Raw genomic sequence first — 17,005 nt, forward strand, 5'->3', positions numbered from 1 at the left:
AGGAAAGTTATGACCAACCTAGATAATATATTCAAAAGCAGAGACACTACTTTGCCAACAAGGTCCGTCAAGTCAAGGCTATGGTTTTTCCAGTGGTCATGTATGGATGTGAAAGTTGGACTGTGAAGAAAGCTGAGCGCCGAAGAATTGATGCTTTTGAACTGTGGTGTTGGAGAAGACTCTTGAGAGTCCCTTGGACTACTAGGAGATCCAACCAGTCCATTCTAAAGGAGATCAGTCCTGGGTGTTCTTTGGAAGGACTGATGTTAAAGCTGAAACTCCAATACTTTGGCCACCTCATGTGAAGACTTGACTCATTGGAAAAGACTCTGATACTGGGAGGGATTGTGGGCAGGAGGAGAAGGGGATGTCAGAGGATGAGATGGCTGGATGGCATCACTGACTCGATGGACATGAGTCTGAGTGAACTCTGGGAGTTGGTGATGGACAGGGAGGCCTGGCGTGCTGTGATTCATGTGGTTGCAAAGAGTAGGGCATGACTGAGCAACTGAACTGAACTGAACTGAAAAATATCTTAAATGAAAATTAACTTGGTTACATGACTGCTGTATCAATAATTTTTCTCTTCCTTCAGCCTGGTAATAAATCTTCTGGAGGCAAGATCTACCAATACTTTTGTACTTTCTTGATTTGTACCATAATTATTTGCTTTTGATTGCTCTTTGTGTAGATGTTCAGTTTTGTGGATTATAGATTGATCCAAAGAACAGATGAAAATGTATGCTTAAAACTGTTCATGTTTTGTTCCATTCACATACATGAACTTAAATACTATTATATTTACTAATTAATATAATAGCTGAGAATATAGGTATTTTTGCAAAAATAATATAGTTTGTACTGGCATCTCTAGCCAAATTTCTTGTCTCATATGAAAATTCTAAATATGATAGAATTACTACCAAAACTCAAAATAAAGCTACTAATCTTTAGGAAAGTATTACATATTTTAAATCTTATAGTATTGTTAATTAAAACAAGGGTAAATTCTGGAGACATTCATGAAATTATAACTTTGGAAGAGATCTTAGATGTTAATTAGTTCAACCTCTTACTCGTAAATCTAAAGTACTCAGAGGTGGACAATCAACCTGTGCTTGAATGCTTAAGTGATGAGGAGCCACTTCCCCATGGGGTACCTTCCTCAATTGTTGGTGGTATTAGCTTAAATTCTTCCTTATGCTGAGCTGAAAACATCTTTGCACATTTTACTCCTTCACTTAGTTCTGTTTCCTCCTTTTTTTACATAATAAACCTTCAAACATTTGTACAGAGCCTGTACATATCTCTCTGGCTTGAGCTCCTTTAATTGGTCTTCAGAAACAACCCCTCCTTCCAGAGTTCTGGCTCACTCCAGTTTGTTTATATACAGCTCTTAAAATATATAGCTTAAAATAATGTAGACTATCGAAGTACTTCCAAAGATCTGGTTATTATTGCCTAAAATTATATTAAGTTTCTAACAGGTATAGTAAAGTTTTCTTTTTTGTTTGTTTAGTTTTGTCTTGATTTTTTTCTTTTCTTAAAGAAAAATTGTCAAGATAGATATCTTGCTTCTGTAAAAAAAAAAGAAAAGCCAAACTAAATAGATAGAAGCAAAATGCACACACACAAAAAAAAAGACCACACAAATCACAAATTGGCAGAAAATACATGCAATACATAAAACTGATGTTGAATCCTAGAATATATTGATATAAGGAACTTTTATCAATAAAGAAGAAAAACTCAGAACCCAAGAGCAGACATTTCACAAAAAAGGAAATGCAAATTGTGCATAAACATATGAAAAATGCTCAATTCATTAGTAACTAGGGCAATGCAAACTGTTATAATTAGACACCATTTCTCATCCATACCTTTGAAAATATTAAAAAGTTTGACTACTGGAGGTTTAGTGAGCATGTAGTAAAGGCACTCTCATTTATTGCTTTGGAAAATAATTTGGCATTACCTGTAGCAGTATACTTAACCTGGCTGAGATACACATACCCAGCAACATGTGTATCAGCAAATGTACAAAACTGTTCCTAGAAACACTATTCATAAAGGCAAGAAACTGAAAGAATCTAAACGGCCAGGAGTAGGAAAATGAAAAATTTCCATAGACTGTAATACAGCAATTTTAATGAAATGTAATACAAAACAAATACAAATGAAGTGTAGCTAAACTAATCAATAATAATGAATCAAAACACAAATTGAAAAAAAGCAAATCATAGAAGTATATAGATGAAATGGTTCTATTTATATGAGTTGCAAAACTAAATAATATATTGTTTGAGATATATTTATATATGGTAAAATTATAAAGAAAAGCATGGAATCATTTACACAATTCTATATAGTGTCATTTTGTAAGAGAGAAAAAGGATGTAATTAAGGAGAGGTATGTGAGATTTCAACAGTACCAGTGATTTTCTATTTTTGAAACTGGGCATTTGTTTCTTTTATTATTAGTCTTTAACTTGTTCTTGTATATTATGTACATTATTTTGTATGTAAGATACATTTCACAATTGAGAGACTTAAAAAAGTATATTAAATGTAGAGAGGGAGGGATAAATTGGGAGATTGGGATGGATAAATACACACAACTATATATAAAATAGATAACTGAAAAGGACCTATTGTATAGCACAGAGAACTCTGCTCAATACTTTGTAATGGCCTATGTGGGAAAAAATTTTTTTTAAAAGTGAATATATGTATAACAGATTCATTTTGTTGTTTACATGAAACTAAAACAACATTGTAAATCAACCATACTACAATAAAAAAATTTTAAAAATTGTATTGAATGCATATACATGACTATAGTTATCTCTACTAAACCATAGTTTTTTAGTTTTGGTTTATCACTTCAACTGGTAAAGATGATTTTAAATCTTCATGCCATTATTCATTTGATTAATGACTTTTTTGTTACTCTGTACTTTTGACAAACTGTGTTAGATGAATGTACTATTTTAAAAATGTGGATCACTGAAAAATTTGTGGTTATTCAGAGTTTTAAAAATTAATTTATACTCTTCAGCTTTAGTGAAATATTGACAATGTAACATATTTAAGTTTAAGGTATACAATGTGATTAGTAGGTAACATATGTATTTCAAAATAATTGCCACGATAAGATCATCTCCATCTTCTTACAGAGAGAGGTATTTTTGTTGTTTTTGTTTTTAATTACAAGCATAATAGCTAAGTAATTAAGAGCAGAGATAACAGAGACAGAATGCTGAATTTTAACCCTGGCTCTGCCATTAGTCCTAGTTATGTGACTTACACAAGTTATTAGCCCTCTCACTGCTTCATTCCCCTCATTTATAAGATGGGAGTATTATTATTTACTCACAGTTATTGAGAGAATTAAACTTGTTTCCACACATAAAGTGGTTATAATAGTGATTGGCACATAGTAAATGCTACCTAATTTATATCTAGAATAATTTGCTTCAGTATCTCTAATTACATTTCTGATCTCATGAAAACTAGATTTATTCTAAGGTAAGAATAAATTCAACTGCAATACAACATTCTGGCTCTGCTTTGAACTACCTGTGTCTTCTTGGGCTATATAATCTCATTATGTGTATCAGTTTCCTCATCCATAAAATATGGGAGCTAAGCTCAATTGTATCTTTGATCTTTTCTAATAATCAAAATTTTGATTCCTTGAAGGTATTTTTAATACTCCCTGGAGAAGAAAACAAAGCATTCTTTTTGAAATCAGATTTCAAAGTATTTAGTATGTCAACATCATTTGGATTTTTAAAAAACTGAAGTACAGCTGCCTATAAAACATGTACAGATTTTAAGTATTCAGGTAGACATACCCAAATGGCACAGACACCCAAGTCAAGAAATAGAACATTACCAGCACTGGAAAAGCTTTCCTTCTTACCTCTTTCCATATAACCCCATCCATGGTTTTACCTATTCTTCAACCTGATAGAAATGGAATATAATATGCATTTTTATGACTGGATTCTTTTGCACGATATCCTGGTGTGAGATTTAGTCATGTTACTGTTTCTTAGTAGTGGCTGATTCATTTTTTATTATGGTATTACACTCATTGAATAACTTTTACTTTACATATTATAGCACTGAAGAACATTTGAGATCATTCTAGATTATGGCTATAAAACTGCTATGAAAGTTCAAGTACATATCTTCTGTTTTACACATGAATGAAATTCACACACACACACACACACACACACACACACACACACATACATCTGCTGGTCTGGAATTGCTGAGTCATAGGATATGCATATATTCAAATTTAGTAGATGTGACCTTCCAGGCATCACACATCCTTCTTAACAGCATTGTAGTTTAAAAATTTTAGCCCTTCAGATGTAATTTTATCTAATTATTTTAATGTGAATTCTTCTGAGGACTGAGGCTGAAGTTTTACATATGTTAATTGACCATTTGATAAGCCTCCTTTATGAAAAGCTAATTCAAATATACTGCCTTTAAAATAAATTGGTGTGATGGTTTTTTTGATATGTCACCTGTCTACAGTCCCCAGTTGTTCAATTAGGCACTAATGTATTGCTGTGAAGGTATTTTGTAGATATTATTAAAGTCTATTATCAGTTTGCTTTAAGTAATGGAGATTATCCTAGATAACCCATGTGAACTTGAGTCAATTAAGTCAAAGGCCTCAAAGGTAAGTCTTTTTTGAGAGAATACAAAATTCTGCCTGTGAATGGCAAATTTCATATATTACTGTGAGTTTCTGCCCTTCTTCCTGGCCTGCCTTAAAAATTTCGTACTTGCTTAGATATCCTGTTCCCCATATTTATGTAAGCCAATCTGTTGTAATAAACAATATATCTTACTGGTTTTGTTTTGTTGGTTCAAACATGACTCATATAACTACGATGTCTTCTTCTTATTGATCATAGGAGTTCTTTATATATTTTGGATATGGACTCTTTGTTGGTATTATGCATTATAAATATCTTCTTTCACTCTATAGTTTGCCTTTTCAGTATTTTAATGGTGTTTTGGATGAAAAAGTTTCAGTCTTATCCTTAATGGTTAGTGCTTTTTATGTCTGTGTAAAAAATCTCTTCGCATCCCGAAGTCATAAGCCCATTCCCTGTATTATCTTCTAGAAGCATTTCTTTTTCACTTTCCATATTCATATATACAGTTCACTTGGAATTGATTTTTGTGTATGGTGTGAGCTAAGAGTCATTTTACTAATTCCATAAAATCATTCAATTGACTCAGTACCATTTAATAAAAAGGCAAGTACTTTTTCCCTGCTATGCAGTACCATCTTTGCCAAAAATCAAGCATTCAAATATGAGTCTGTTTTTAGACTGTATTTTATTCCACTGATATAAAACATCTGGTGCAAAAAGCATATTGCAATCAGAAAGAAGAATGTAAATTAAATTACTAATTTTAGAAGTAAGGAAGTTATTGATGTTGACCCAGTCCAAAGTATGACAAAGGGAATGGGTACTTGAGGCAGAATAGTACAGAAAATCACTAGAGGTGAGAAAGGATTGAGAGAGATCAGGACGTTGGATCGTTCACTCACATGAATGCTGAGTCACCAAAGCAAAGACTTTTCCAATAAAGGAAGACGATTGGAGAAGGCAATGGCACCTCACTCCAGTACTCTTGCCTGGAGAAACCCTTAGACAGAGGAGCCTGGTGGGCTGCAGTCCATGGGGTCACTAAGAGTCGGACACGACTGAGAGACTTCACTTTCACGCACTGGAGAAGGAAATGGCAACCCACTCCACTATTCTTGCCTGGAGAATCCCAGGGACAGAGGAGCCTGTTGGGTGCCGTCTATGGGGTTGCACAGAGTCAGACATGACTGACACGACTTAGCAGCAGCAGCAGCAGCAGTGAACTAGATATCAAAGTCATCTTCAGGGGAAAATGACTTGAAAGGTCAGGAGTTGGTACCGTTGAATGGCTTGGGTCTCATGGAAGAGTTTTTACTGAAAGTTTTGCTGGAGAGTTTTGGATATGCTAACAGAGAGCAAGACACCATCCATAATTGTCAACCCTGGGTACACTGACTATGAAATTAAAAATGGCCTAGCAAATAGTAGAGTAGAAAAAAATGAATAGATGCTCACTGAACTATAATTCATGGGCTTTCCAGGTGGCACTAGTGGTAAACAACCAGCCTGCCAACACAGGAGACATAGAGATGCAGGATCGATCCCTGGGTTGGGAATATCCCCTGGAAGAGGAAATGACAACCCACTCCAGTATTTTTGCTTGGAGAATCCCTGTGGATAGAGATCCTGTGGATAGAGGATCCTGGCAGGCTACAGCCCACGGGGTTGCAGATTCAGATACGAAGTGACATAGCCCTGAGAACTATAATTCAGTATTAACAAGGGGTTCACTTGAAATGTTTAATATTTAAAACAGTTTTAAAAAATGTTTGAATGACTGAACATACAAAGTTTTGTTAGTTTTAGATTTTCTAAGTATAACTACAATAATAAGAAGTATAGAAATAAACAACAAAACAGCATGGTACTGGCCCAGAAACAGACACATAGATCCACTGAACAGAACAGAGAGCCGAGAAATAAACCCACCCACTATGGTCAATTAACCTATGAGAATTAATCTTTTCTCCTTTTCAATGGAGAAAAGACAGTCTCCTCAATAAGTGGTGCTGGGACAACTGGACTGCTAAGTCTAAAAGAAAAAATCAGAATAGTCTCTAACACAGTGTACAAAAATAAACTCAGAATGGATTAAATATCTAAATATGACTGGAAATCATAAACTCCTAGAAGAAAACATAAGTGTAACACTCTTTGACAGAAATCATAGAAATATATTTTTTTAGATTTGTCTCCTAAAGCAAAAGAAATAAGAGAAAAAATAAATAAAATCCAGTTAAACTTAAAAGCTTTTGTACAGCAAAGGAAACCATCAACAAAACAAAAAGACAACCTCATGAACAGGAGAAAATACTTGTAAATTATATGACCAATTGTTGTTCTTGTTCAGTTGCACAGTTATGTCTGACTCTTTGTGATAAGGGGTTAATATCTAAAATATGTAAACAGCTCAGATAGCTCAATAGCAAAAAAAAAAACAAAAAAACCCTATTTAAAAAAAAAAAAAACAGGTAAAAGACCTAAATAGACATTTCTCCAAAGAAGACATACAGATGGCCAACAGGCACACGAAAAGATGCTCAATATCACTAATTTTTAGAGAAATGTAAATCAAAACCACAGTGAGGTATACCAGTCAAAAGTGTTATCATTACAAAGTCTACAAATAATAAATTCTGGAGAGGGTATGGAGAAAAGGAACTCTCCTATACTGTAGGAATGTAAATTGGTGCAGTCACTATGGAAAAGGGCATGAAGCTTCCTCAATGAACTAAAAATAAGACTACTGTATGACCCAACAATTCCACTCCTTGACATATATATGATGAAAATGAAAACATTAATCTAAAAAGCTATGTGCACCTCAATGTTCACAGCAGCATTATGTACAATAGCCAGGTTATGGAAGAAATGCAAGAGCTCATCAACAGATGAATGGATAAAGATGTGGTACACACACACACACACACACACACACACACACACAGAGGAATATTATTCAGCCATAAAAAAGAATGAGATTCTGCCATCTGCAATAACATGGACAAACTTAGAGAATATTATTCTTAGTGAATGAGGTAGACAGAGAAGAAAAACACTACTGTTATCACTTTCTTACAGAATCTAAAAAAATAAGACATATGAAGAGGTGAAGTCGCTCAGTTGTGTCCGACTCTTTGCGACCCCATGGACTGTAGCCTACCAGGCTCCTCCGTCCGTGGGATTCTCCAGGCAAGAATACTGGAGTGGGTTGCCATTTCCTTCTCCAGGGGATTTTCCCGACCCACGGACTGAACCCAGGTCTCCCGCACTGGAGGCAGACGCTTTAACCTCTGAGCCGCCAGGGAAGAAAGTATATAACAAAACAGAAATGGACTCACAGTATAGAAAACAAGCCAGTGGTTACCAGTGAGAAGTGGGAGGGGGGAACAGGCAAGATAGAGGTATGGAATTATACAACCTACTATGTAAAATACAGATAAGCAACAAGCATATATTGTATAGTACAGGAAAATATAGCCATTAGCTTTTAATAACTTTAAATGAAGTATAATCTATAAAAATATTAAATCACTGTGATGTATACTGGAAACTAATATGATATTGTAAATCAACTATACTTCAATAAAAACAAAGCAATGAACCAAAAAGTATGGATATATATAATTTCAATATTTCTTTTTAAAAACATGGCTAAAAAAATTAAAATTTTCCAGTATTTCTTATACAAAGGCCCCTACTTTGATTATATGTTAGAAAAATATTGGTTTCTCAGATTATATATACAATATATATTTTTTCTTTTATCAGAGAATGAGAATATAATTTTCATATATTTTTATATTTATGCTATTGGGAAACTATACTTCCTAATGCTTTTCCTGATCATCTCAGACATATGTTTTCTTAATAATTATATTTATTACCTAGCTTTAGTCCCATAGCTTTAGTATGGGACTAGGAGTCATAGATATTTGGATGAAAATACTATTTTTGCTATTTATTGATAATAGCTCTTGACTTTTGGCAATTCTATTTCCTTCTTTGCAAAATGATGTTTTAAAAAATATGTATTTGTTAGGATTGCTGTGAGTTTTAAATGAGATAATATGTATAAAGCACTTATTACTATAATTGGCAAAGAGTAGACATTCACAAGTTAACCATCATAATTTCTTTATCAAAATTTCCTTTAAAATATCAAATCTACATGATGCTTTCATTTTTTGGAAGCAGTGTGAAAACTAAAGTTATACTGTGAAGTGGCTGGATAAAAAGAAAGCAAAACCTTTAGTGAGAGAAATAATATTTAGAAGTCTAGTTTAAAACTAGAGTCTTTGCATTTAGCTTCCCATCTGCTAACATGGCCTGTGTCCACTCAGTTTAAGAAAAGTTTGGGTGCTTAATAAGTGCCAGGCACTGTTAAAATCTGGGGATAAGGTAAAGAAGTCAAAAAAATTCCCTTGTTCTTAAAATCTCATGGTCTAATTGAAGAAAGGTGTAAATATTAAACTAACTCTCACTTTATATCTTAATATTTATTCATACCTTTGGGAAAAGAAACAGTTGCTTTTCTGATTTTTTTCTCAAATGTTATGTATTTCTGACTAGTCATCTGATTTCTACTAGTAGAAAAATGTATGGGCCTATAGTCCATTCCTTTAGAGGAAAGTAGCTTCATGAAGAGTCAACCAGGCCTACTAAGGGCAACGACATAACACAGAGAACTAATTTTCAAAAATGTTTAAAGGAATTCTATATTTTTTTCCTTCATATGAAACCTTCCATACATAGCCAATTAATTTTTTTTGACAATGACTTATTTTATTTATTTATTATTATTTTTTTTCTTTCTTTCTTTCTTTTTTATTTATCTTTTATTTTACTTTACAATTCTGTATTGGTTTTGCCATACATTGACATGAATCCAATTAAAACAGAGATGCCCCTCTTTTGGAAAGATAATGAGAGGGTTAGGCACACCTATTGTTAGCTAATAACAATTAAATTTAACAAAAATTTTAAAGAAGAATAAAGAAAAGTATTATAATCACATTTATTCACCTGTTTAGAATAATTTAATCAAATATTTTCCACTGTGCTTACTTTGACAGAAATTTTGACTGTAACACTGCAGTAATAACAGAATGATATGGGGTAAGAATCAAACCACATTTCTTGTCTTCCCTCTTTTAAACTAACAAGTCATGGGGATAAACAGAAGTTAGCAAAAGTTTCTAATTTTAGTTATGCAAAGACTGGGTCATTTGCTTAAAAGTGTTAGCTACTAGACAGACATAGGTACAATATTATGGGTGACGTTATTTCTATAAGGCTGTTATTGTTCAATTTTAATATCTTGTAAGGTACATTATCAAACCACAATAAGAAAAAGTTCACATTTTACCTATAAAAATATATAAATTTATTCTTACCAGCAGCCTTTTCATTTTGACCCAGAATATTATGCTGTCTTTTCCACAAAGGAACCAGTTCTTCTCTAGTAGTTTTAAGAGTCACAGAGGGATGACTTTCTTCATATGTTGGACATCTTTGGGGGCAATATAATGTCCCATCTTGTGGGGCAACAGTTTGCCTGCCATGTGAATGATTTATTTTCGTTAACGTTTGGCACTCCGAAGAACAATATGGTAGAGCTGGCATCACAGTGACTAAGTCAGAACAGACATGAGGGAGTGGAAGACTACTTTCTTGATTCCACTGATTCAACTTGTATTCTGTTGGAAGCATATGTTTTGAATTAAAGTAGTTACATGTACTGATGTTTTGAGAATTTTCAGGCATTACAGACTGACACTGAGATGCCTGTATATTTTTACAACTTCTAATATTTAATTGAGATGTAGGAGGAGGATGAGGTACAATTAATTTACCCTGAGCTTGTACAAATGTGTTGGCTTTGCTCGCAGACTGTGGTCGAATAACAGTGCCTTTTCTGTTCATACTTACAAAGCCTGACTGGACTTTAGCGGATCTTGTTCTTCTAATGACTTTCGCTTCACTCCTTTGTGGATTAGTTTTCTGAGTTTTGCAACCACCACTCTTTACAGGGGATATACTTTCCTCCTCTGTGGAGTCTGGCCAGGCTTGTTTAGCAGTGTTATAACCTGAAGATATAAAACAGTTCAAAGGCACATGGTCTATTCCAGATCCTCCTAAAGCAGTGACATTTTCAGAGATAAAATCGTCCTTGGGCTCTTTTTTATTAGCAGAATCCACAGCAGAAGCAGGAATACTAGGCATGTTGCTGGCAGCACCACTTTTAGCTCGAATGTGGAATGGTTGAGACCACTGTTGAGATACTCTTTTTCTACTCTTCAGCAAATGACTATCTTCGGCATTTTTCCTTGTATTGCCAGTTTCATCAAACCATCTCAGTTTTTTAATAGTTTTTGGAGTTTCTGCACTTTTCCCTTTTTCTTTTGTTAATTCAATACTATCTCTGATATCTGCTGCTTTTTGATTTCCTAACTTAAAGCCTTGGCTTGTAACCAGTGCCTTAAAATAATCATGCTCGTATTTTGATTCTTTCTTTAAAATACTTTTAAGAAATCTCACACTATTCTTCTCACAAATATTGTATTTCATTTTCTTGTGCTGACTGACTAAGTCACAATTAGAAATTATATTAGATAATGATTTTGATGCTTCAGGTATTTTCTGTTTTTTATCTTTTGAATCAGAGTTGTGAAGTATACAGGCGACTTGAAAATTATCTGAAAATAAAGACAACTCTTCCTCATTACAATTAAAATATTTTGTCTTTTCATCTTTAATGTCTTTTATTTCCCCTAACTTATCAGAACACTGCACTGGGTCAATTTCCTTTATGTGTCTACTGCTCTTTGGTAAAGGCCTAGCTGATTGTGTATTCGATGGCAAAACTAAAGGTGTTGCCAAAGGTACACATGAAGTAGTTCTGTTTTCTTGAGTCATTTCAGAATATTTCTCTTGGTCTGAAATGATTGTGATTTCCTGGGTTAGAGAATCTGGAGTGGTCCAGGCTTCACTGAATTTAAATTTTGGGCCCTCAGTAACTAATGGTTTCTCCCTTTTGAATGCTCCAGCAGAGGAGTCAGTTGTCCTTATAACACTAATTTCAGATGTGTTCTTGCTTTTTTTATCTTGTACAAATATGGATGGGCTATCTAGAACGGCTACTGAATTATTAGCAGTATTTACGGCTCTTTCCACAGTTCTACTCAGAGCAGATGGATTTTGTTCTTTACTATCAAAACATTTACTTGAATCAGGGAGAACATTAGGTTTACTAAAAATATCTGAGAAAATATTTGGATCATCTATATTTATAAGCCAATTATTTATGTGTTGAGTTTTAGAGAATGACAGTTTATCTTCATCAAAGCAGCTTAGGTTAGTTGATTGCAGATTTGCTGATTTGAGGGAAATAGAATTCTGCTGCTGGACTGATGTGGAAGGCTCCTTATTAAGTGTTAAATATATTTCTTCACATTCTCGAGCCTCAAGACTGTCTACACTTGAGAGGGTTTCAGAATTTATTATCTGATTAACTTCATCATGAAATTTCTGAAAGAAAAAAAAAGAACATTGTTTTATAGTTTAGAAATTTTAAGTGTCAACAAAAATGATTCAATATACCACCATTACTTGGCACATAAAAGAGAGTAATATGACTACAGACAGTATAGGTATATAAATAATCCATATCCCTGGAGCAGTCCTCACAGTGAAAAAGAGGGAGCCAACAAAGACAAATAAAACGTATTTGCCTTAGCTTCTTCACCTTAAAGTAACTACTCAATTATCCTAGCCATTAGTTATAGCTTAGAAAATAATTTTTGCCATTGCTGTTCCATTCAGAGAATAGAGTTTCCTGAAGGTTTCATAACAGCATGTGAAATTCTGAAAAATAGTTATTTACAAAGGGTATTTTTTTTTTCATGAGACTTGGACTGGACTTGAATGAGGCTCTTAAAAGCGCTATGACTCTAATATGACTTTCCTACTGGTAAGGCTATACCTTCTTATAAAAGTTAATCTCATGGTCTATAAAAATGGAAGATGTTTATGAAAACATGCCTGGATCCTGCTGATTTAATACTTAGATGGAGTGTATGCACTGGTGGTGGTATTATTATTTTTAAATTCCCCAGGGAATTCTAATGTGGATTTAGGACTGAGAACTATTGATTTTAATGGCTCATTTTTGGAGATTTAGCACAGTAATAATTTCCATGAATTCTTTACAGTAAGAGTCTCATCATTGCTTCAGTGGAATCTAATGGAAATTATCAGTTTTTAATAAAATTTCATGATCACTTCAAAGTATTGTTGTTGTTCAGTCACTAAGTCGTGTCCAACTCTTTGCCACCCCATGAACCGCAGCATGCCAGGCCTCCCTGTCCATCACCAACTCCCGGAGTTTGCTCAAACTCATGTCCATTGAGTCAGTAATGCCATCCAACCATCTTGTTCTCTGTTGTCCCCTTCTCCTTCTGCCTTTAATCTTTCCCAGCATCAGGTTCTTTTCTAATGAGTTAGTTCTTCGCATCAGGTGCCCAAAGTATTGGAGCTTCAGCTTCAGCACCAGTCCTTCCAAAGAACATACTGGGTTGATTTCCTTAAGGATTGACTGGTTTGATCTCCTTGCAGTCCAAGGGACTCTCAAGAATCTTCTCCAGCACCACAGTTTGAAAGCATCACTTCTTCGGGACTCAGCCTTCTTTGTAATCCAAATCTCACATCATACATGACTACTGGAGAAACCATAGTTTTGATTATATGGACCTTTGTCAGCAAAGTGATGTCTTTGCTTTTTAATACATTATGTAGCTTTGTCATAGCTATTCCAAGGTGTTGTTGTAGTTCAGTTGCTCAGTTGTTCCAACTCTGCAACTCCATGGACTGCAGCATGCCAGGCTGCTCTGTCCTTCGCCATCTCCTGGTGCTTGCTCAAACTCATGTTCATTGAGTCAGTGATGCCATCCAACCATCTTGTCCTCTGTTGTCCCCTTCTCCTCCTACTTTTAATCTTTCCCAGCATCAGGGTCTTTTCTAATGAGTCGGCTCTTTGCATCAGGAGGCCAAAGTATTGGAGCTTTAGTTTTAGTATCAGTCCTTCTAATGAACATTTACAATTGATTTCCTTTAGGATTTCCTGGTTTGATCTCCTTGCAGTCCAAGGAACTCTTAAGAGTCTTCTTCAGCACCACAGTTTAAAAGCATCAATTCTTCATCGTTCAGCCTTCTTTATGGTTCAACTTTCACAAGCATATGTGACTAATGGCAAAACCGTAGCTTTGACCAGATGAACATTAGTTGCCAAAATAATGTCTCTGCTTTTTAATATGCTGCCTAGGTTTGTCATAGGTTTCCTTCCAAAGAGAAAGCATCTTTCAATTTCGTGGCTGCAGTCACCATCTGTAGTGATTTTGGAGCCTAAGAAAATAAAGTCTGTCACTGTTTCTATTGTTTCCCCATCTATTTGCCATGAAGTGATGGGTCTGGATGTCGTGATCTTCATTTCTTCAATGTTGCATTTTAAGCCAGCTTTTTCACTCTCCTCTTTCACCTTCATCACGAGGTTCTTTAGTTCCTCTTTGCTTTCTGCCATAAGGGTGGTGTCATCTGCATAACTGATTTTATTGATATTTCTCTCAGCAATCTTGATTCCAGCTTCCTCCAGCCTGGCATTTCCAATGATGTACTCTGCACAGAAGTTAAATAAGCAGGGTGACAATATACAGCCTTGACATACTCCTTTCCCAATGTGGAACCAGTCCTTGTTCCATGTCTGGTTCTAACTGTTACTTCTTGACCTGCAAACAGGCTTCTCAGGAAGCAGGTAAGGTGGTCTGGTATTCCCATCTCTTTAAGAATTTTTCACAGTTTGTTGTGATCTACACAGTCAAAGGCTTTAGTATAGTCAATGAAGCAGAAGTAGATGTTTTTTCTGGAATTCTCTTGCTTTTTCTATGATCGAATAGGTGATGGCAATTTGATCCCTGGTTTCTCTGTCTTTTCTAAATCCAGCTTTAACATCTGGAAGTTCTTGGTTCATGTATTGTTGAAGCCTGGCTTCCAAGGAGAAGCATCTTTTAAATTTGCAGCTGCAGTCACCATCAGCAGTGATGGTATAGTCAACGTTTAAAACTATTTCTAATTACACACATATAACACTGATATTTAAAAAGCATTAATCTGCATAACATATGTAGAAATAAATTCAGGAAGACTTTAATTTGTTAATCTAGTGAAAAAGTTAAATGAACTCAAAGAAAATTAGTTGCCTTAAAATTTTACACAAATTTTAGGAAATTTAAATATTCTGATGTTAAACAAAAATTTAGTATTTTTCTTAGCCCTGAAAATAAACTGAGAAACCAATGAAATCAGTTACAGATTAAAAACATTTTAGTTTATATAGTTAATACTTATTGATATACTATTGTAAATGTTTTGCAAATGGTTCATAAGAGTTTGATATTACTAGCATTTATTCCCTGCTTGTCATTTCCTTCAACCTAACTCGAACAAAGCAAAGCACAGCTCCATCAATGTCTACTTTTGGAACACAGTGATTTTAATTGATAATGAGGCTCCTAAAAGCTCTATGACTCTAACAAGAATTTCTTAGAGATTGCATCTAATGAGATATAGAAATCTGGATTAGAAGGTCCTTTTAGACATAAGTATGATGTCTGTGGCTTTAACATCTCTCTTTGCCTAGGTCTGTGGTTGCTTCATTTCCCAAAGCACCTAAAAAGAAGTTCAGCAAACTTTTCACTAAATCAACTTTTTTTTCTCAGAATTTTTCTTATCACTAAAAAATGAAACGTGATCAGCTTCAAGCTTTGCTTGTAAGTTACTGATATAAATTGTACTAGACTTAACATGCTTTGTTTTTTAATTTTTAAATCAACTCTATTGGGATATACTTATCTACAGTAAAATGTACTTATTTTTTGGTTGTTATTGTATGTTTATGGACTAAAACTCCATAACATAAAAGCTGGCTTAAAGCTTAACATTCAGAAAACTAAGCTCATGGCATCCGGTCCCATCACTTCATGGGAAATAGATGGGGAAACAGTGGAAACAACAGCTGACTTTATTTTTGGGGGCTCCAAAATCACTGCAGATGGTGACTGCAGCTGTGAAATTAAAAGACGCTTACTCCTTAGAAGGAAAGTTTTGACCAACCTAGACAGGATATTAAAAAGCAAAGACATTACTTTGCCAACAAAAGTCCGTCTAGGCAAGGCTATGGTTTTTCCAGTAGTTATGTATGGATGTGAGAGTTGGACTATAAAGAAAGCTGAGCACTGAAGAATTGATGCTTTTGAACTGTATGTTGGAGAAGACTCTTGAGAGTCCTTTGGACTGCATGGAGATCCAACCAGTTCATCCTAAAGGAGATCAGTCCTGGGTGTTCATTGGAAGGACTGATGTTGAAGCTGACACTCCAATACATTGGCCACCTGATGCGAAGAGCTGACTCACTTGAAAAGACCCTGATGCATGGAAAGATTGCAGGTGGGAGGAGAAGGGGACGACAGAGGATGAGATGGTTAGATGGCATCATCGACTAAATGCACATGAGTTTGGGTAAACTTTGGGAGTTGGTAATGGACAGGGAGGTCTGGCGTGCTGCGGTCCATGGGGTCGCAAAGAGTTGGACATGACTGAGGGCCTGAACTGAACTGAATGGAGTGAAACTAGTAATAATCAAATAATTTATTATTTTTAAATATAAAATGTATTTATTCACATCTTTGAGAAGTTACCATTTCTTCAAAAAATTTATGTACAAAATGCCAAGAAAAATTACAATAGTACCTTATTTCAAACCAAAAATACACACATGATGTATACAAACTTTAAAAAAGAAAACACAAGCAATATGAATATAGATTCTTTCAAAAATATTTCCAATGACATAGCTACAACTTAAATTATGTTAAGAGAAATAAATAATAGTGTTACCTAATATATTTACATATTTGCGTGTCATATTTTTTTGATGTGGACTATTTAAAAAAAACTCTTTACTGAATTTTACAATATTGTTTTATATTTTAGTTTTTTGACCATGAGGCATGTGGTATCTTAGCTTCCTCATTAGGGATTGAACCTACACTCCTTCATAGGAAGGTGAAGTCTCTACCACTGGACCACCAGGGAATCCCTAAATTATCATATTTTAAATGTATAGTTTGATAGGTTTTGACAAATTATTTACCCATAACCATTATACTGAAATATTTAAGAACTTTCCACCTGTTGAAAGTTCTCTCATGCTTCTTTTCAGTAAATACCTACCCACCACTGACAACTACTAATCTGTTTTTTGT

The 17,005-nt window shown here is 34.6% G+C and overlaps 1 protein-coding gene across 3 annotated transcripts in view; it reads right to left on the reverse strand.

Moving 5' to 3' along the window:
• The window catches only part of CEP126 (centrosomal protein 126), a 122,478-nt gene that overhangs the window by 32,100 nt on the left and 73,373 nt on the right, over nt 1-17,005 (reverse strand). For all 3 annotated transcript variants that reach the window (XM_040257867.1, XM_040257868.1, XM_040257866.1), the window contains exon 6: nt 10,085-12,218. In XM_040257867.1, the coding sequence (XP_040113801.1) occupies nt 10,085-12,218 (2,134 nt within the window). The remainder of the gene's footprint in view (nt 1-10,084; nt 12,219-17,005) is intronic.

The sequence above is a fragment of the Oryx dammah genome, unplaced genomic scaffold, assembly GCF_014754425.2.
Source record: "Oryx dammah isolate SB20612 unplaced genomic scaffold, SCBI_Odam_1.1 HiC_scaffold_17, whole genome shotgun sequence".
NCBI classification, from domain to species: Eukaryota; Metazoa; Chordata; class Mammalia; order Artiodactyla; family Bovidae; genus Oryx; species Oryx dammah.